The sequence below is a fragment of the Netta rufina genome (genome assembly GCF_964035555.1).
Source record: "Netta rufina genome assembly, chromosome: 3".
Classification (NCBI taxonomy): Eukaryota; Metazoa; Chordata; class Aves; order Anseriformes; family Anatidae; genus Netta; species Netta rufina.
In genome coordinates, this window is record NC_140125.1 from 15,190,562 (window position 1) to 15,213,066 (window position 22,505).

General features: G+C 43.6%; 1 protein-coding gene across 1 annotated transcript in view; it reads right to left on the reverse strand.

Moving 5' to 3' along the window:
* The window catches only part of SYNDIG1 (synapse differentiation inducing 1), a gene marked incomplete at both ends in the record, with an annotated part of 53,676 nt that extends 33,946 nt beyond the window's left edge, over positions 1 to 19,730 (reverse strand). The window contains 2 exons of the mRNA XM_084283505.1: positions 8,911 to 9,048; positions 19,251 to 19,730. Coding sequence (XP_084139631.1) covers positions 8,911 to 9,048; positions 19,251 to 19,730 — 618 coding nt within the window. The remainder of the gene's footprint in view (positions 1 to 8,910; positions 9,049 to 19,250) is intronic.
* Between the last annotated feature and the right edge of the window lie 2,775 nt (positions 19,731 to 22,505).

Below are 22,505 nucleotides of genomic sequence, written 5' to 3' on the forward strand. Positions count from 1 at the left end.
GAATAAGAAACTATCTCCATGTGATGTAAATATCCATTTAAATCAGGGGAATTCTGAAAGCCCTGGGAAACAAGAAATTTGTTTTTACCACAGTTTAGGAATAGACACTGCATGCCACAGGCCAAGATGATCTTCATGAGTTTCATTAAAGGAAAGCATTCAAATGCAGGTGAGACATCCTCAAGGCACATCAGGAAGCGCCCAGCGACACTCAGGGTCAGTCCAATCTGTCACAGATGTGGCTCAAATTAAGACTAAGCAGATGCAGTGAAACCTTAGCAAAGACAATTTGGAGAGTCTTTGGATCAATGCTGTAGCAAGGTCCCATAAGGTCACTTAAGTTATTGCTTTACAATAGCTCCTGTGTAAGTGCAAGCTCCTAATTAATTGCTTAATTAGTTGTAGGCTGTAGAAACCTGCTTAGAACAATGCCATCTGTGCTACAAGGTCAAGAAATGAGGACACGTTCAGCAAAATTATCGAGTGTGGTGTCTTGAATGAAATCCAGAAATCCCAGGCTGGGATGATTACTATTTAAATTAGTCCAAAGGCCCATGTGTCTGGGGACACAAAATCCCATTTCCTGGCGTATCACACCTAGGAGGATTTTGAATTTACTGTCTGCCATTATCGACACAAGGAAAGGGAAGTGCTGGGAGCAACTGCAAGGCTCTGAACCACGGGTAGGGAATTCTCCACCAGCTTTTGAGAGGGAGCATGATTTCTTCCAGAGATCCCCATGAGATGATTGAGAAAGAAAAATGAAATCTCTTCCAGAGTGGTTCCCTGAAGAGCCCTGGAAACAAAAGTTTTGGCCTCTCCTACTCCTACCATGCTATTACTACCTGGTGCCTTTTATATCTGGAGAGCAGCTCAGAGAGGCCATGACATAAGTAAGTCTATGTATCTGTATGGCATAACACCATTGCTTATTCTCCTTTGGCCATCCATTCATAAAGGCCTGGGAATTTTGGATAACAACTGTTCTGAGTTTCATTCCTTCCCGTGGACTTCATAACAACAAAGCATTCACTCTAAGGAAAGCAGGATGAGGAACGTGGTGAAGCAGGGATTGTCAGTTCCATCTCTTGCTCCATGCCATGGTCTCTTCTTTCATCTTTGGCCTCTCCTCTCCTTTTGGAGGAAGCTGAGTTCCTCTGTGAACAAGCAAGGACTTCCATTCACCCAAGCAGCCATGAATCTTTCACACTTCATGGAAGTAATACAATAAATGTCAAGATGTAGAAATGTCATTCATAATTCATTGCTCATCACTCCCCATAATGAACGCGTTTTAATACTACACTGGCATGGGGGAAGGGAAAAGAAAGATTTTCACAACAGAAAAAAAGTTGGTGTTTTTTCCCCTGAGCACATAAAATACTACATTAGTTTTATTACCAACGGTACATTAAGATCATGTGCCTTGATAGGTGCATTTTAATGTCCTGCCTACCTCCGTGGGTACAGCTGGAGGCAAAGCATCCAGCAAATGCTGTTGTTTAGATTAGGAAAGAGTGTTTGCAAACAATGCAATAATATTAGATAATGAACTAATCTTTCACTTCTCAGTGAAAGATTTCAACCACTTTATGAACACAAACGAAACAAGGGCTGGAAGCAGGAGACCACAGGGACTGGTAAGAGGCAATGCCAAGGCGCCTATAGATCAATGTAAGAACTCTCGAAGCAGGAGAGCACCTATCTGTATGCCTCAGGCAGCCTGAATTTCTAGCAGCTGCCTCATGGAAGCTGTTCCTGCTTGACTCAGTATTTTGTCCAGGATCGTGGGAACCAAATGCAATCTCTCCATTTAATTTAATGGGATGTCTTTATTTCTTGTTGGTCTTGTTGGTCCCTGTGGACACCACCACTAGCAGTAGAAGCCTGTTTTTTTACTGTGTTGCCTTCTACCAGAGGGACCTACAAGGCTCTCATAACACAATTCATTTTTTATCTTTTAATTTTCACGTGAAGAAACCCTTGCAGTCAGTTGGAAAGTCCATAGGATCACTGTCGGGATGGTCATAACAACTATTTGCTCTGCAGGAAAACTTCAGAGCATAATCACCAGTGATGCATGCTGCTCAGGCACAACATTTGAAAACATGGAAACCACAGAGAGCCTTCTCCCTTCCTTCCTCAGCTAACACGTTCATTTATAAAACAGCCACATTCCTGTCTCAGGTTCTGCCTTGCAGTGGGTTCTGAGACTCATCTGTTCCAATATTTTGATACAACAGGTAATCCAGTGTGTATTTTAGGCTGAAGAGCATAGACATTAGTTGTGGGAAGGCAGGATGCAGTTTTCAATACAAACTACACAGCTGCTGGTAGGTCCTCATCCCTTCCTTTTCAGCTGGTCCCTGTGACTTATTTCAAAATACCCATAAAAACTTTATTTCTTTTCTGCTGATGGGAATTCAGTTAAATCAATGACCAGTTGTGATTGTCTGGCAGGCATCTTTGGATGCCTAGATCATTACATTCATATCTTCCCTTCAAAGAGTTTTTCTGCAGCTCCTTTGAAATAGATATGTAGATTGTAATCAGAAGTGATCATTTCACTTTGTTGTGCATCCAAACAAAGTAGTAATTCAGTAGCACTCACCAAAACAGCTACTGAAAGATGGTGAAGTGTATATCCAAGATTAGAAGGTAGCCCTGAGTACACAGTGTTGATCTCCAAGAAGAAAAAGAATACTTGAACATTCTGCAAACTGATAAAAGGTTAACCTTAATCTTTGCTGTTGAAAACATCTATTCATTTTACCTTTGCATATATTAAACTTCAAATGTGCATGCCTTCTTTTGTTTTTGTTTTGGAAAAGGGTACTGTCACGGTGTGAGATGAAAGGAAGTTCTGTTATATAAACAGCACTCTTCTTGCCATGGGAGAATTCAAAGGACATAATTTGCCACCTTGGATGTGAGGATGTTCATCACATCACTGGGCTCCTGATACAGCCATTGAAGCAGCATCTAAAGATTTTTGACTTTCTTGACAACTGATGGTTGTCAAGCAGATAGTGGAATAGCCAACAAGGAGGGGGGAAGAGGTCTGTGCTCCACTCCCAGATCTGCAATGGGTCTCTTCTTTTCTCACGCCTTTTTCAGCAGGGGACGTACTAGGATGAAACTGTTCAAAGAAAGCATTGAAGGGCCAGCTGGTAACAATTCTGCATTTTCCTTCACTTGGAAAAGCAGGGCACTGAAGCACTAATCCCTGTGGGAGCTGACTGACACAGCACCATTAACTTACAGAGCTGTGAGCGCTGACACCAGTGAGGGAGCTCCTTCTTGGCTCCAGCAGCACCAGAGGTTGCAACAAATAAATAAATAAAGACACAAATGCTACACAAGGGCATTTCAAAAACCTCTCTGAGGTGCCCAGAAGAGATTATGTCATCCATAAATGCATCAGGTTTCATTTCTCAGGGCTTTGCAGGGGTGGAGGATGGTGCTTTGTCTTCCAGGGGGAGATGGTTGACTGCCACTCCACAGCAGCATGGACAACTCCCTACTCTCCTGGAGGCATGCAGAATCATGTTCCCTCTGCTTGCCCTTGGACAGGAAGTATCTACCTCTGTGTTGTCTCTTATAATGTAATTCTTTCTGGACAGTCTATATTTGCAAGTGTGAAAAACAAGTATTTAGCTGGGACACAAGCAGTTTACTAACAAAGGCCCCTCACTGTAATTCTAATTTCCTGTCCATGCTTAAAAAAAATCCTTTCTTACTACGCTAAAAAAAAAAAAAAAAAAAAAAATCATAAAAAAAACACCTCTGCCTAAATTAAAATATTGTTTAAACTTTGTGAAATTGCTTACATGTCAGGGTGCCTGAACCCCCATATCAACTGTTGATCTATCACCCTACTCTTCAGATGCCTCCGCCAGATGCCTCTGATTTTGTGGGTAGCACAGGCACACCAAGTTTAGCGGAAGGAGCACAAGTAACCTGTTGCGGGTGCATTATTCTGCACTGAAACAATATTCACTGTCTCATAAGCCTGTGAAATAATGAGCCGATAGATGAGCAACAAAAATTAACAGCAGGGAAAAAGAGGATGCCAGGAGGGAATAATGTTTTGTACCCTTGGAGCAGAACTCTATTGATACATCTCTTGGCTCCTGCTGTCTCAGCATAATGTGTGAGGCATAAAAGTCTGACAATGAACAATTCCCAGACAAAGTTTGCCATTGTGCAGGATGTTCTTGTTAATAAAGAGACTCCTAATCTCTTCAAGCATTTCACGTTGGTGTCTGTGCTGTCCCAAAACTTCCTTGTAATTAAACACCTCCATAATGAATTAAACTCTCTTGGGAGTGTTACGTGTGAGCTACCTTTCCAATTATTTAAAATTAGCTTAAGGGCTGAAACGATCAGGCCATTCATTAATCTAATCCCTTTTTTGTAATTATAGTTCGTGACTTGGAAATGTGACCACAAGATCAAAGGGACAAAGAGGAATGAAGAGGAAATTATACGAGACACTGATAAAGTTCCCTGGCCTGAGACTTCACCCACAGCCCAATGAAATCAGAAGTGCTGACACACAACACTAAATGACCATTTTTTTTTGTGCATGCACAAACATCTCTCTCTTCAGGAGATGTCTACCCTGAAGTGACAAATCAGTATAAGTCTACCCACACTCTCACCACTGGCTGGAAGCCAACTCCAGCCTGGAAAGCAGAGAATTAGGGGAACTGTTAGTTAATGAACCCCCCTTCAGGGCACCTATCATGGTCTGGGGCAGAGCTGGCTGCTGGCAGCCCCCTGGGGAACCAACAGGCCACAGGACACACTCTGCCTCTCTGCTCTGGACTAGATTTTCCTCTTCTCTGAAATGAGCAAAAGTTGCAAACCTTGAATGTGCTGAACCATGTGACAGCCTTTTTGCAAAGCCAAGGGATGTCACCCAAATGTCCCAAACCTGAGGCCAGGGGCATCCATTTCAGAGCTGCACTTCCACGAACAAGAGATCCAGCTCTTTCACACAGTGCCACATGTTCCTGGCTATCTCAGCAGGTAGCCAGCCTCTCTCTGTACCTGGGCTGAGAACAGCAGCCATGTTATTTAATGCTAGCACAGGTTGTGCTGCTCAGTATTCACTATCATCCTCTGCCCAGCAAATCTGCCATCTGCCTGCAGGGAGCAAAGGCAGCCAGCAGTGACCTTCTGCACACCTGCCCTGTTGAACACAGCCTCCTCTGTGCCCTGGCCACGCACATCATCTGCACGCCCATGGGCTCTGCTGCCATGGGGCATTATCCTCCAAATACTTGAGACTCAGCTGTGAAAGGGAGAGCTCCAGCCCCACACAAAGCAAGTCTGGTGGTGTGGTGCGTCACGCTGTTGTCCTGTCTCATGCTTTTTCTAGCTGAGATGGGGTCTGTGAGCTGGATTTCTAATGAATATTCAACAGATAACACCTGGATGTTTTTTTTCTGTCCTTTTCAGCAGTGGCTAAATGTCAAAATCTGATGCAGAAAAACAAAGAATGTGAAATACATTCACGCATGTTGAGCATCTGATCTCTGGTCTTTGATAAAGTTTAAGTTCATACTGTCTTCTCCCTCCCAGTGGGGACATGGACACTTGTCGCTTTCTTTTACCTGGCAACCACAATAACATGTCAAAAGAGGCTTTTTTTTTCAAAGCCTCTATCTCTGAAAATGGGATAGAATGTAACCAAATGGCCCAGAAGTTATCGTGAAGAAAGACAAGCTGCTCTTTTGGCTTATCTTGTATGCCTCGTGCCAGCGCAAATGCAAGAGATAAGTGCACAAGTCCCTTCTTTTCTGCAAAGGCATCCAAGCGATGATATTTTGAGCTGTGCCATTCAAACCATCCATGGATTTTGGGAATAATTAAGGAGCCATGCAGTTCTCAATCACTGCACAGGGGAATTAATTGCCGTACAGAGTAACCACGGCAGACGGGAAGCGATTGCTCTTGTGTGCTTGGATTGGAGTCTGCTGCCTGCCAGACCGCACGTGCTGCCATGAAGGAGAGCAGGGCTGGGGTTTGGAGGCTCTTTAAGCACCTAAGCATGCAGAAAATTGTCTGGTGGGATTTTTCAGGTGCATGCCTATGGCTTCTGAAAATCCCACTAAACCTGTCCTGGCATTTGTCAGCCTGAGAAAGCCAGCGGACACCTGGCTCCTGCTGCTTGCGGGAGAATCAAGGAATGAGCAGCCCATGAAAATTTACATTGGCAGTAGCAGGGAGGTTCAGCAGGAAGGATTTAGGGGAATGCAAAGAGATTATGCTGTCCTCCTTGTTGGCTCAGCCAGACCCGATGCACATCTTTAGTTCCACCACACGGGCAGCCCCTGCACAGCTGCACTGTTCAGTGCAGATGGCTTTCAAGAAGCCTTAAGTCAGCAGCACGTTGGCAAAAGCCTCCAGTCCCACACAGAGTGGAAATAGCTCCTGGCGGAAGCACGTTGCATTTATGGAGCGTGGGGAAAATTAATCTTTCTGTTCATACGGAGCATCTGTGAGACTTTATGACACCGATCCCTGTACAATTCTTTTGCACCGTGACACAGACATATGCAGCGTAAATGTACTGCTGGGTGCTGCGGGATTAAACTGAGAGCACCCGTCCCTTTTAATTGATCTGCAGAGCAAATGTATCTTTAGCAAACCAGGCCTAGATCTGCAGATGTATTGATCATCTAAAGGAGCCCAGTTTTATTATAAAAAAATAAAGTTTGCCACAGGTGCCAAGTCCTGGCACAAAGAATGCAGCCTCCACCCCTGCAGTTCCTATGTGCCACAGCTTTTTCCCAGACTGGGCCTTTTTGTTGAACTACCCAGGAGACTTTTGAACACGTGAAATTGTCAAGAGCTTGAGCAACTTCAAAAAGGGTTGGAATGCAAGTACCAAGTTTGATCTCTAGGTACAGTTCTGACATTCAACAAAGGATGGGGAACGCTAGCCTGCCATTACTTGTTAACAAGGGAGCTCAAATGTTATTCAGGAGTTCAAGTTAAAAGATCTCCATAAATAGAAGCCACATGCTAACAGGACATAATGTTTTACTACCTCACATATAAAAGATCATTCTGAATGCTACCTCATTTCATCAGCCCTCTCACCTTGTTTTTTAAAGGAGGAAATTAAATGAAAAGAACTATCCTCATCCATCATTAAGCCCAGCAGTTTCTGAAATATCCATTAACACTTCGCTGTGCTTCAGTCACCGACACAGGAGGCTCCAAGGCTCAAACCAGCAAATACCTGGTCCTAACACTCCCTTGGGAAGAGGCCATCAAAACATACTGTAAAGGCAGTCTCTCCTCTTCCAAATACATTTTCTTCCCTGCCTTCATAAGACCTTTCCCACCTTGCTTATGCTGCTATCAAGGCATCAGGGTTTTATGGGGTCATGCAGGCCCCTGGGATCAGATCACAGCTATTATGATGTCTTGTCCTTCGTATACTGGCTCTCAGCACATTAGCTTCTCAGCCATGCTGCTTTTTAGTACTTTATTATGTTGTTTGTTTTGCATTTATTGGGCTGCGCTGGGCTTTCACTGTTTGGATAAATCCAGCTAGCAGTCCCCAGGCCTCCCAAAGGAAAGCTACTGCAGGAAATTAATGAATGCACTGTTTTCCCCAACACAGTGCAAATACAGTGCCAGTGATGCCATACTCAGAACCCTTCCTTTGCTGCAGCTTTGGTAAAAAATCCTGCCTTGTCCAAGTACTAAAGTGCATGTGGCTTCCTCCCAGTTCCTTACTTTGTGCTGTCATTATCATCAGACAAATTCCTTGATCCAAACTTGAGAAATCAATAGTACTCAGACAAGGAAACTTGTTATTTTCCACTGGACAAACTTAATTGTCTCAGAGGCTTCAAAGCTCAATGATAGAACATTTAAATTTAAACAAACAGAAACAAATAATAAAAAGAATAACAAAACATTCATGCCGTGTCTCTTTATTTGATATTAAAGGGCAGGATTCTTCAGATCTGAAGTGCCTGTTCTGGTTTGACATATACGCCATGCTGGTAGATGTTTAGAGCAGGCAGATAAGAAAGGCAGGCAAGAGGGTGAATAATTTTGGTGCTGCAGAGCACAGTGTAGCTTCCAACAGGCACTGCTACCACCAGCAGATAGAAATATAAGTGAATGTTTCCTTGCAGTCACTGATGAGACTTTTAGTGTGACTTTCTGTCATGTTACATTTTCTGCCCTGCTGGGAAACTCAATAATTACTCTGCAGGCACTTCTGAAGACATAGTTGTCGAAACAAATGATGGGGCATTAGGTGGCTGTTAGGCACAGGCTGGAAACAGCAAGCCTGTCACAGGAAGGAAACAAACCAAAACACCATCGCTCCTCTGGTAAAAAATACTTCTATATTAATATTGGACAAAAAGAACAGACTGGGCAATTTTTCATTGGGAAAGGAAATTCTTTCCTGGAAAGCAAATCTGCTTCTGTAGAACAGAAATGAATTTCTGCTCCTGTTTTTCTTTTCCAGATGACCAGCTTAGGAACTAATAAATTATTTTACACAATGGGAAATCTGAACATTTGATATAGCAGGGGTGTTTTCCACTCAAAATTTTGGTGCAGAGAAAATCCCTAGCTGTACATTGTATAAACTGACATTGAACCTGACCATTGTCAATGAAAACCTAGAATATTTTGTAGATCCCTTGCTCACTAAAATATCTCCCAAGACTACCACTATCACCACAGAGACATAGTAAGGTGGAGAACAGTGTTTCACGCATACGCACGACTCTGTTTAACCACCTCCCACCACCCCGAGAGGCTGTCATGACCACATGTGTGTCTTGGTGAACTTTCCTTGCCAGTGTGAGATAATAGCTACTTTGTGGATGCAAAATTAATAATTAGCAGGATATGTTTTAGCATTACCTCATGAGACAGGTAAAAGGCAGCAATTCCCAGTGGCCAGAAACAGCAGAGCATGGAGAACACAGTGAGGCCGAGATGATCTCTTGGCGGCATCATCAGGAAATTGTCTTCACTTTCAGTGTCACTTGAGTAATCACTCTGGAACAGCAAGGGAGAGAGAAATGTAGAAGTGCTGTTAAGGTAGTGTTTTTAGGAAGTGTAACTCTGGAGTTACAGTTTTGGTGCAAGAATGGTCCCACAATGTATTAAGTCACCCTGGGAGCACCTCCAGTCTGAAATGAGGTGGCTGAAAATCTTCTAAAACAATCTTCTGGGGTTGCTTTTTCTTTACTGACTGTAGGAGAAATCCTGTGCAGAACCTGACTGAAAGAAAGACACTGAAAGACAGATGTCATATTTAGAAACTTGTCCTCATGTGCCTGGGTCCTGTGCCTGACATTTTAGCCAAAATGAATGATGAATTGATATTCTTCCACCAGTGAGTTATAACTTAGAAACTCTGGAACAGACTGCTAAGCGTCCAAGACGAAAATGAAACCATATGCAATGGTGTAAGTTTCTAAATACTAGTGAGCCACAATTAAGAAGGACACAGAAAATGCAGTCAGGCTAATGATATTTGAAAGACTTAGCATCAGAGAAAGCATTTACTTCCTGAGCCAACTCCTTTGGGAACCAGACAGGTGACCTGACCCATTGCTTGCTAAGATGGACAGACCACTTTCAGGGGAATTGCTGGCAAACACTGACCACAGACCAGAGAGGCCTGGGCTGTGGGAGGGACATGTTCCCATGCTCTGAGACTGCGGTGCACAGGAACACTTGCATGTGCAAAACAACTCGCTGTGGGACACCCCAGCCTGTTATGGGAGCCTTGATAACCTAGCAGAAATGGCAAAGCTCTACTTGGCCCAAACTCAATAAAGTCCTAGTTCTGAAGGGACAGCTGATGATGCTGTTGTGCAGCTTTTGAGCTTGGTTACTTACCTTTCTGCTTCAATTTTCACAACAAGGTTTGTAAGTCATTTTTAATATCAATAATCTTTCATTTCAAGAGTAAGAGAAGGGAGGGGGAGGAAGAAAATCCACATCATTGCTGAAACTGTCTCTTGAAACAGTGCCCTTACCTGAATTTCATGACAGGGAAGATAAAATGGAAAATGCTTTTGATTACCCAGTTGTTGGCTGAGTAGTGTGCTGATATTGTATCTGTGGAGACTACCTGTCTGGTATTTCAAATTGCCTTTTGTTGTAGATCGAGATGAAATGTGGCTAAGAGTCTCTAGATAACTTTGATCAAATGATGAACCATAAAATTATCAGTTTTGCTGCTTTTTAGAAAGCATTCTCAGGGTGGTGAAATCATGACATGTTAGACAGTTTCCATGCAAACTTGAGATGTGGCTGTTAGACTGCAAGAGGATAATAGCAGAAGTTTTCTTAATTATGCTAACATGAAAACTCTTGTTGGGAAAGATGAAGTCGCTATAGAAATGTACTAATTGAACTGTAGATTTGTGCTATGAATGCTGTTTTGATGGGTGAAGCCCCTGTAGTATTTATATCGGAGTAGATGATCTGACTGTCATTCACCAAAGGTAACAACAATTCTGATCAGAGAATGTAACCTAGGTAGGAATTAGTAGGGCTCTAATACATAAATAAGTAAATAAAATCCAACAACAAAAGGCAAAAAGTATCTCTTATCACTTCTGGATAAACACTTTTTCCTCCAAGCAAGCATTCCTGCCTAATGTTCTATTTTTCTCTTATAATGTGCTCCCCCACCAACACCCAGGCCTGAGGTTATCTAGACATCTTTCCTATCTAGAAACATTTTTAACATGGGGAAGCTTTTGACAATCTGGCTGGCTGTCTTCACTTGGTCATGATTTCACAAGGGCTGCACACTGATGCTGATGTGCTGGATACTAGAGTTGCTGAGAAATCAGAATTTCTGTCACCAGTTATAATCGCTTTGGGTTAACTGACTAATCCTGCATAATCAGGAATATTCTTGTCCACAGCATTGCGCCTTTCATGCTAACAGCCTCTTTATAAACTTACATAGTACTTACTACATCCTAATCACACTAATCTGACTGAAAGCTTTTAACTCTTGCAGAAGCTAGAGAATAACATAACCAATTAATTTTTAAGGCTTGGGTGGTGAGCAAAACAGCACAGACAAGTTTTTCTTTATTTAATGTTGGCCTAGATGAGAATAAGCAATCTGAATATCAAACTATTATTTTTTTTTCTTGCTACAGTTCTACTACTAATGCATACTACAGCCAAAGAGTAAGCAATGAAATTAGAACTTGTGTAACCAAAAGAAAAAAAAGTACTTGGCAAAGAGCATTCCTTTCTTGCTTGAGGTGATGTTCTGTTCATCAGTAGTGAAGAGATCCCTAATAGCTACTCTCGTGGCAACTCCCAGTAACTCCAGGCTTATTACTGAGGTGATAAAGACACGACCGAGTTATCTTCTTTGAACAAAGCTCCTCAATCAAAAGACATCAATGTCTTCATGATGCTACAAAAACCTTGGGATGGGAACAGAGTAAAATACATCCTAATGCAGCTGCAATGCAGTAAGTTACAAGGGACAAGATGATCATGGATCATCAAGCAACAGCAGCAACAGCTGATGGTCTCTTCAGGATTTTGAGGGATTCACTCCTCTTCAGACCTAACATCCAGTTCCAGCAGCTTACGTTGCAACTGAGCAACAAATTTTAACCATGACACACAGAGAATATTTCCAGAAGGCAGCATCTTTCCACCTGAAGTCAGACTTTGTCTTGGAGACACATCTTTATGCCTTTGTGTGTAATCTCAGCAAGGTCCACAGTCACTCCCCTTGCCAAAGGAGCTGCTCTCTGCAGCCCATGCAAGATGCTGCTGTGCAAACAAATACCTGTGCAAACAGCCCTGTAGCAGAAATGACAAACGATCTCTGAGGTTGCTGAGCACACAGTAGGGACTTCCTGCTTTCAGTGGATCCTTTGTAGCAAAAACAGTTATTACAATGACACCAACCCTCCTCATCCCGACTGTCGCTGTGTGTCCCTTGCCAACACACTTGGAGTTTAGCTGAAAAGACAGCACAGGATAAAGCAGTCTCCTGCTTCAGTTTATCCACAAGCATTTCCATGGCTGTTTGGAGAAGGAGGTGATTTCAAGAGCTCAGGCAATATTGGAGTTACCAGAACAGGCCCCATAGGACATCTCCCCAGGACATGAAATTCTGAAGAAAGCACAGCATGACACAGAATGACAAAGAAGGAAAGCAGCTCTTTTTCTCCTCTCCTTTCATTTCCTTTCCTTTCCTCCAGATGGGACTCCCCCACACCAGCTCTTTGACTCTCTCTTATGCCCACGTTTCTAAATGGTGCACACCTCTGCAGCCCTACACTTCATTAGGCATAAGTGATGTGGGCAGGACATATATTGAATTGTTGCAGAAACTGAATGTAACGAAGGATGAGTAGGAGAAATAAACCTTGTTGGGAGAAGGGAGGTATCTACTTCCCAGACACAGAACCTGTGGGATTTTGCAGAGCTGGAATTTGGGTGCTGGATAAGCTGATGGGAAACCTTGAGCTCTACATTCAAGGGGGCTGCTTTTGGCATTTCCCAAACGACCAGGAGCAGAAATCAATCAATCCATCAGATCTGGGAGCAGAAATCACCTGGCACAGAGCAAGGCATTCAGAATCAAAAAAAATCAGAATGAAAAATCCATGTGCATCATGCCGCAGGAAATCTTTCACCCAGGAAGAAGGTGAAAAGGCCAACTTCACTTGTAAGATAACTTTAAGATGCAATTTCATCACAATCTCTAAGTGCCTCTGTGAGTAGATAATTTCTGATCAGACAGCTCTGTTGTTTGGCAGAAAATCATAAGAAACCCCAGTGACTGAAAGTGGAACAGAGGAAGAGCAGACACAAGGTGCAGATTTTTAACAGAGATGGTGATGAACACTTTTCTGCAGTTGTAATGGATTTTCTATTACACAAAGACCTTTTTTTTAAACTGAAGCTAGCTATCCCTAAAAGCTATGTGCTTTACCTCAGCTGAGACATTACGAGCGAACAAAGGCTCTCCAGGCAGCCTGCCATGGGCTGCCTGTGACATAGTCTGGACTTGATGGTCACGTAGTCCCTTCCAGCAGCTAAATGCTGGTCACACTGGTGAAGTCAGACAAGGAGGTCTGCTGTGAACCACAGCTGCTAGCAACCTTTGATGGATTTTCAGGAAACCAACTGTAAGATAATGTGTGCTCTGTTTCCCTCCTCGCAATGCCTGGTTTGGTAATGTGGTTAAACATGAGGCCCTATTCTGACCAGCGCTCTCCATCCCTTTGCTCTTCTGCAAGCAGTCTGAGTTGGCCTCACTGCAGCAGATGGTGAAGGCAGCATGCTGGGAGGTAGCTCTCCCACCAAGGGCTGTGGTTTATCACCGTTCTTCCTCAATGCACTTGCTTGTCACTGGGCATCACCTGGCTGATGCTTTCTTAATGAGTAATGTCTCTAAAGCCTGTTGCCATCATGGATTCCTTGGCATGTCAGTGTATTATTTATTTACTTATTTATTTGCGGGTTTGTTAATTCATTTATTTTTACCATTTTGAGTTTTCCACGTCCTTTCATTCAATTTTAAAGGTATTTAAATATTCTGTTGTCCACTAACCCTGACCTGGTGCAAATTCCTTTTGCTCCCTCAACTCCTGGTCTATAATGCCTTGCCAGTCAAGCAGGCAGCCTTCCAGGATGGGCTTGCAGGTGTCTCTCCTTGTTTAGAAAGATTTTTATAAATCCCTTCACAATGCCAAAATGTTACAGGGAAGAAAGGAAAAAAAAAAAAAAAAAGAAAAAAGAAAAACACCACCTTGGTGCAGGTGTCCAAGCCCATTCTTCCTCCTGAATTTTGTTCAACTACCTTGTGGTGCTCTCTAGACACCCACAGCCAGTCTGTCTATAGCTCTTCAGTAACTTATATTCAACACACTGCCTCTGGAAGGGGATTACTGCAGAAAGCCATAAACAAATCCATACAGGACCAGCCCAGCTGCCATCGCCTCCTAAATCACACTCCTTCTTTTGGAGAGCAGTAATAACAGCCATGAAGTAAATATCCCTGATCTTTGTGTGAGTGACAGGGGCTTCCACCCAGAATCCCCCTGAGTTCATCGGGAAGGCACATGCGTGGCACTTTAACTGAAAAAGTAACATTGCACGGCTCAAGCTAGGGAGGAAGTGACCCTCCACAGCTGTCCTCTTTTTGCTTTGCAGCTGACACAGCTTTCTTAGTGCTCTGCTCCTCAGAGATGTGTGCCCCATCCCCACCTTCTGCTAATGACAGCTTGCAGCTCACCCACAGCTCCTGCTGCTTAGGGGCTGGAGGCCTGTACAGTGTCAGTCCAGCAACTCAGGGAAGTGATGATGAGAAAGAGAATTGCATTGGGAAAAGGCTGCCGTTAGCAAGATTCATAGAAGGGCACTTGGAGACTGCTGGACGTGACTTCCCAGCCATGCTCCCCTCACCGAGGGCTGCCTAATAAAGGTTAATATCCCTTGGCAGGGCTCCGTACCTCCAGACTCCAGTGGCCTCTCCTCTAAGGGAAGAAAATAAATCACATGCAAATGAAGTGTAATCCCTCGTGTAACCTGTTAATAATGTGCCTGTGAAGGAACACGGGGGCATAAAGCATGTCCTATGGGGTCAGGTCCATTGAGTCCTGTGCTCTGCCCCTGACAGAAGCAGCAGGACATTGCTGTGCAGGGAGCTCACATAAACCTGGACACTTTGCAGCCCACCCCTTGTGCTCTCCCAGCATCCACAACTGTTGTGTGAAAGATATTAGAAAGAAAAGCTGTGCCAATTGCTTTTAATAGCTTTTTATGGATCCCTTGTCCATAAATCAGTCTAATCGTTTCTGAACTTGCTGTTCCACCACTACCTCCTGTGACAGCAGGTTCACCAAGTGTTCACTGCCCTGTATGTGAAGAACAATTTTAAGATATCTGTGTTAAGGCAATCTCTCAACAGTTCTCTCAAGTTTCTCTCAAGTTTCCCCAACTTCTACTATTGCAGGTTTGCTGAGCAGCAGGTCTGCATTCACTTTATCCTTCACCTTCATGATCTTGTGCATCCAGGAGGTTCATACACCCCTCAGCTTTCTACCCTACAAAATGGAGAGCCCCAGCTTTTCTCACCGCTTTCCGTAAGGAGGCTGCAGCTTCCTCTTAATCATTTTTTGTTACCCTTTTCTATCTCCACTACATCATTAAGAAGAATACAAACGCTATGTAGATAGTGGATTGCAGTGAGATTTTATACAGCAGCAAAATGCTGCCGGTGCCCTGTCTTGTCCTCAGTGTTCTTTATGACATCCAATATTTTCTTGTCTTATTGGCTTGACCTGCACACTGTGCCCTGAAATTTCAGAGAACTGACAAGTGATTTCTTCTCAGTTTCTTTCCTGAGCTGCAGCTCACAGTTAGAAGCTTAGCAGTGAGTCCACATAGATTAGATTATATTTTTCTGTAAATGTATTAGTTTCCATTTCTTTACACTGAAACACATCTACCACCGTTTTGAGACTCAATTTTGTGCAGTCCTTCCAGAGTTCTTCTCCAGGGGGTGGACACCTCCCCAGGGGGTGTCCAAACACACTTTCTGGATATCTGGTCCCAGGGGAGGCTCAGGACGCAACAGCTCATCTCTTCTCATGATGCAGGATAGTCCAAGTCCCTGCAAGCTGGCAGCATTACGAGAAGACATGCACATCGGGGGGCTCCCTTGCATAACCCCCCTCCATGGCCTTCTCTTCACATTGCAGAAGAGACAGAGAAGGGAGGTGCTTGGGCATGCTGTGCAGAGCAGTAAGATGGAACAGGACATAGCTTAGGATCCACCTTCTCTCTCTACACTTCTATGCTCGTGTCAAAGGGATGGGTTTTCACAGCAGCATCCAGCAATTCATAGGAAGAAGAAAAAAGGAAAAAAAAAAAAAAAAAAAAAGGAAGTTTTAGCTTGAAAGCACTACATTTCTTTTCTTCTTTTACTCCCCAGAACATTCTATTTATTTCGCTTTGCAGAGACTGTGTCAGACTTTGCTGGGAAAAAAGGTTTTAAGAGAGAACTCAGATGTATTCTTTTATGCGACACATATGAATAATTCAATTTTCTGCCATCAATAGCTTGGATTCCTCTAAATAAGCCATCTATCTAGGGGCTAGGAGGAAGAGTAGCAGGAGTGTAATATGACAAACGATGTTTCTGGATGGCACTGCATTTACACATGAACTCTAACAGGAGGGTATTTCAGCTAGGAACGCATGTAATATTTCACTGGCACCACATTTGACAAGTTGTCTGTCCATTAGTTGTGGCATAAAGAACTCATAAGATATTTATAAGGGTTCCAGAGATACCTAAATAGGGAATCGTTTGATTTCAGGGATGGGCACAGAAAGGAGAAGTTTAAAGCTTTGACAGAATGCACAGCCTTCTGCTTTCATGCCTGGTAATTGCTGGAGCAAAGTGGGGCTGGATATGCTAATGAGAGCTGTTGCAGAGATGTTTTTCCCTCCAGAAAAATGTGATTTCCATATAACATTATGCTAGGACCTGAGACATACTGCTGGTAAAGAAATGCCAAAGTTAAATACAGCTGAATTGTTGCAGTGAATGCCAGGACCCCTGCTTTGGACATATTCTGATCCTCCGCTACATCTCCCAGGATTTTTCAGAGTCCCTACACCTGAAGAAGGAAGAAGATGCCTCCTTGTAGGCAAGCTGTTGAAGACATTGATGATCTGGTGAAACCCATCCTGAAGGGGACAACAGGCAGCAGAGCAGCAACCCTTGCAGCCTGGCTGGGTCAACTCTTCATACCGAAACCACATTGCTGTCAGTCAGTCAGAACAGCTGGCTTTTCCCAGAACATTTGGCTGTGGTAAGGTTTTCTGCAAGAAAACAACAACCTTTCTGCTCGTCAAAAGCCTGACTGTCATCAAAAACTAAACATTGGCAGAAACACACTGACCAGCTGGGTGCATAAAAGCTGTTCCTGGCATGTGTCCACAAACTCCAGGTAAGTATTACATGGTGGGGCTCATTACAAGAGGATGAGTTAGATTTTTCCATGTTTCCAAGGAACTAAATATCCAGTCCTGAAGACCCTGAGGCAGGTGCTTTGCACTAACACTGGCAGTGCCAGAGAGATGTGAGCAAGGCCAGAAAGGTCTTCCTCAATGTGGAAGCAGAAGATTGGACCTCTCCTATGTTATCCTCTCTTGCTCTTCTCCTAACTTTTGCTCCCAGTCCTTCTGCTAAACCTTTCAACCCTATTTTGGGTGTATTAGTAATTTAAAAATGCATTTTCTTCTTGTCTGTAACTGGTGGGGAAAAAAGCTTTCTACTGGGACAGACTCATGCTGCATGATTCAGATGCTGTATTTCTCATTTGGACAGATAAGCAATTTTTTTTAATGTAGTTAAGGATCTAGTATGTTTCATTCCTCCTCTTGGTGACTGCTGTCCTCAAATACTTTCTTCCATTCCTGGAGTCTCAGCACATGCAGTTATATCTCCAGCAAACCTCTGTACTAATTAAGCCCAGGGAAGAGCATCCTTACACCTCTTTGTTTATGAGCACAGTTACACAGAAAGACAGGAAGGAGAACCCTGGGAAAATGATGCACACACTGTTACAGCATGTTACAAACATTTGCAAAGGCATGGGGATGTAAACTCTCTCCTTTCTCCCCTGGAGATCTGAGGAGGAGGAGCGTGAAGTCCCTTTCCCCAGATCTCCAGTTTTACAGGTGGTTTTCTAGCAACAAGTGTTTTCTGTGCAAAGCTGATCCAAGCTCCTGTGGTGCCAATGGATGAGATGCCCTACACTGCAAAGGCACTTTAAAAATCCCACCAAGAAATAGCAAAATATTCTTGGTACAAAGTATTTTGTTGTTGTTGTTGTTGTGCATATTTCCCTGGTCTTTTTTTAGCCCATTCTAGCTAAAGAAAGCCTTGCTGGATTGACATGAGGTCTTTTATTTTTTTCTGCCTCAATGTCAGGCCAGATGTGTCAATAACACCATTAGGCAATTACTGCCTGCTGCTGTCACTTGCATCACAACTGCTGCATGAGAGAATCTAGGGCAAAAAAGCGGCATCTAGGCCTTTTATTATGATTTTTTTTATTATTTTTATTTTTAAATGAGGTTTCCCACAGCCCCTTTGAAATGCTGCAGGAGGGTGTGATTTGAGCTAGCACCATTACGGGCCCTGGAGAGAAACTTCTTGTCTCCCTGTGGAGCTACTGAATACTACATTGCTGGCACACACCGGGAAAAACACCTCTCTCCCCATACCTTAGCAATACAGAGAGAAAGGAGAATAAAACAGTCACTGGTATTACTGGTATTACAGGAGGTGAAAATAGAAGTTTTAGGACTTGTTAGGTCTCAATGGAGAAAACCCCTGCAAGAGAGAACATGAGAAAATAATCTCTTTATCTCATCTTGGACATTCAGATTGAAGCTATGCCTTTGCTCCAGGCTGACAAACGGTCTTTGCTAGCTTAGGAGTCTATGATCAATGCTGGAAAAGTTTTGTAATGAGCAGCATCATGAACACCCTCCATTCCCACATGCACTGGCCAGTAAAAAACTATGCTACCTTTAGGCTGCTGGTTTCAGCCAAATAGGTGGAGATTTTCTAAAGTTAAAAATGCATCATTTAAGAAAGAATGACGTTGATTTCCATAGAGTACCCCATTTGGAGAATAAAATGTATGTTACTTTAGTGTGAGCAATCAATGAAGCACGGGAACCTAGTGAAAGAAAACATTACATTTGGGGTGTAATGAAGTGTTTCATTCCATCAGAAAAAAAACCTTTTTCAAACGCATGGGATTCATTGTGTCTAGAAACCCAAAGACTCCTGGTTTTGTTTTCACAAAGAGGCACGTTTCATGTTTGAGCTAGTAAGACAAACAACCAGCTTTATACCCAGCTTAGGTCAGGAGAAAGTAAGAGATGATGTTGAGTAAGACAAGCTGTGGACAGGTGCTTCTGGCCCCAGCCTTACCAGCATTTAAGCGCATGGGTTTTCTTTGGTCTGTGACCAGCCCATTCACTGGGAATATCCACAGAGTTGGGACTTTACCCAGCAAATAAAGATAGGTAAATGCTCGCTGTCCTGGATGGAGGAGAGAGCAATACCTCTGATCCCAAGAAGACCAGGACTCAGAAGCTGTGCACTTAAGCCCATTATGTTCTCCCCCACCCCAAGCCTTCCCCAAGGATCCCAAGTGACATCTGACCTCTAGCTCCTGGAAATCCTCCTCCTCCTCCACATCGTAGGAGAGGGTGTGAATCTTGATGTCATCTGCCGAGAGGTCGATGAACTTGCTGTCCGGGTACTCCAGGCTGTCCTTGGTGGGGGAGCGGTCCTCGATGAAGGTGGTTTCGCAGCACTCCGAGCCGATGCTCTCACCCCACGAGCGCAGCACGTTCTCCGAGTAGAGGATGATGTTGGGCCGGTAGTGGGACTCCACGGTCTGCTGCAGCATGTTGGGATCCAGAAGCTGCTGCACGGGGTCGCTCCTGCCATTCTCCAGGCAGCTCGGAGAGGAAAGGCTCCCCGCTCGGTGGCTCTGATACTGCGGGGTTGGGTACACGGAGATCAGGCCATCTCGGCTCTCTGCTACCAAGTTCCTTGTGTTAATTAAACCATTCCTTTTCCCGGCTTCGGCAATCTTATTGTGCATCAGCACACTGTTTTGCTCAATCAAGCCATCCATACTGGGAGGTGTCTGAGGGAGCAGGGCGGGCGGTCTGTGTTTTGTTGTACCTTACAGATGGGTCACACTGGGGCAGTGGCCCCCATTTTCCTGAAGAAGAAAGGAAATAGACACCAAGATGAGGATATAAGCAGTGAATGGTGTATGAAGGCACCCAAATCAGCTTGTCTTCAGTATGATCTCATGAGGAAATACAGCCTCATGTATGCATGCACCTAGCTTTCCAAATATATCTCCACTTGGAAAGATAATAAATAAAAAACAAAACAAATAATAAAACAAAACAAAACAAATCCAGCAATAACAAAATCCACCAATAACAAAAAAGCCATGAGGTGAACAGGAACAGAAGATAGTTGCGGTCACAGAGAACTTACTGAGATGTCTTAGTAATGATGAGCAATGTCAGAGAAGGGCAATGATGTCCCCTCCATCCCCACCCGTATGCCACTGTCATTCTGAGGATAACGTCCCCTTCCTCTAAAGGTTCTGATAAGTGAGGTTTAAAAACACACACACACCCCAAAACCAAACAAAGATAAAAGATAAAAGAACCGTTTTCAGTTTTTGGAAAGCTGCAATTATGAAGGGCAGGCAGCTGGTGTGCTCAGCTGTCAGTCTCTGTGGCTACCCTTCACCTTTGGCAAGTGCTTTGAAAACACAGCTGAAGCAAAAAAGAAACAGCTCTCCTTAAATTGAATGAAGAAAAAAAAAAAAAAAAAAAAAAAACACCTGAAGGCGAATTCTTCCAATTCTTCCAATGCCTCTGAGAGTGCCCAGTAGTGACAGATCAAAGGGCTGTGACAAGGCTGGTCAGCATGAGCAGCCCCATCCTGATTCACCAAACAGGGACACAACTGCTTGAGCCCCAGGACCTGGTCACCTCCTTTGCACAGGAACAACTGTCGTCTGTCTCATCGCCCCCCCAACCTGGCTCTGTTTTGTGTGGCTTCCACAAAGGTATAAGAAATCAAAGGGATAGCTCAGAAGGCTAAAAGTACTTTTCCCCAGCCCAAATACTTTCTCACCAGGACACCTCTTCTGCTCAGGTGCAGCCAAAGAAAAAAAAGAAAGCTTTTTGAAATATGGTTGTACACATCACGGCTGCAATGAGCTCAGGATTTTGTTTCTGGGCCCAACCATAGGAATCACAGAGATCCTTCTGCCTTCAAATACACTTTTTAAGGTTCAAATACATTTGTTAAATAGTTAAGGTAGGATTACCTGTCCCCAAAGTGCTGCTTGGAGGAAAACAAGAATTGCATGTGCAAACAAACATACATATATACTATTTTCACTTGATGCTTTCTCTCTATTTCCCCTTTATATCAGAGATCTTCTAACAGACCAATGGCTAGCAAAAGACTAAATGTATTTCCTCTATAAAATTTTAGGCTTCAAATATTTTCAGTCTCCCTTTTGGCTTACAAGAGATATTGAAACCCCTAAGAGCTGGTCTTCTGTTCTTACACTAGGAATGAAGCAAGAAACTCATTTAATGTGCAAGAAAGCACTTGTTTTAACATGTAGAAAACCCATTTTAATGTGTTGGCAAATAGTTCAGAATTTGTTCTAAATGAGCTGTCAGGAAAGCTGCACAAGTGAGAATATATTATGGTGGGATCCTGTGGAATTTACGCTGCACTTCTCTCAGCCCTAAACCCGGGGAATGTGCTGGCAAAATAAAAACGATTTGCAAATTAGTTTGGAAGCTTGGACTCAGTTTCACCAAAGGAAAGACCTAAATCCCATTGCAGCAGATAAGACTGAGAGCAGGTGCTCTGTCTTTCCAAGGAAAACTCCTTTCCATATGTGACTACATCTGTGCTAAATGAACAGAGGACCTTGCTCTCTCTCCACTTACAGTAGGGTTAACACTGAGTAACATCTTGTTTCAGCGTGGGAATGGTGATGTAAGGTCAAGCTGCTTTTGTAGGAAGCAAGGCAAGAGTAGATGGGGAGGCCAACAAGTCACACATGTGCCTTAGGACTGATCCTTGCAGAAATATCATGTTCCATCGACTGCTCTGCAAGCACCATGGCCCCATGGAACAGTGCCAACATGCACAGTCTCCTGTAGGCTACTGAGCAGTCCCAATTTCATTGTTCAGACTCCAGAGGCATGGTGAGATCCTGACACGAGTTGAGTTGGGGAATACCTGCTGCTTTATCCAGGTTTGGTGGGGTCATTTGCTAAAGGGATTGTTCTGTTATCTTACTGTTTGCATATAATCATTCCCCTTCTTCCACCCTCCCCTCCCAGAGAAACAAAAGGAAAGCACATCACCAGAGGCAGGAGCTGAGAAAAACTCAGCGGTTAATGAGTAAGTTGTCACAAGGCTTTGCTCAGTTCCCCCTGAACCAGCTTGAAAAACGTGCGAGGCTCCCTGACATGTGACATAAACTCTTGACCCCACTGAAGTCAGAGAGATTTCACCCAAAACTGCAAACTGTCTCAGAGGCATTCGTAGCTCTGGCATTAGTCCAGAGCAAACAGAGATGGTCAGCAGAAATACTCTACAATTCTGCCACAGATGTAGCAGGAATGGGAAGAAGATGTACAAACCAAATAGATACCCTCCCAGAGAAACAAATGAAGAGGTCAATAATTTGGTCACTGCATCAATGGCTGCAGCAAAACGTGGGCCAGGCCTTGCTTCTTGGTGCACTCACATCATTCCAACAAATGTGTATTGTCTGGTTTGAGTAGCACTTGGGAAAATGCCATTTTAAAGCAGCTTTGTCTCATGCCTTTGAGCTGCACTGTCAGATTCC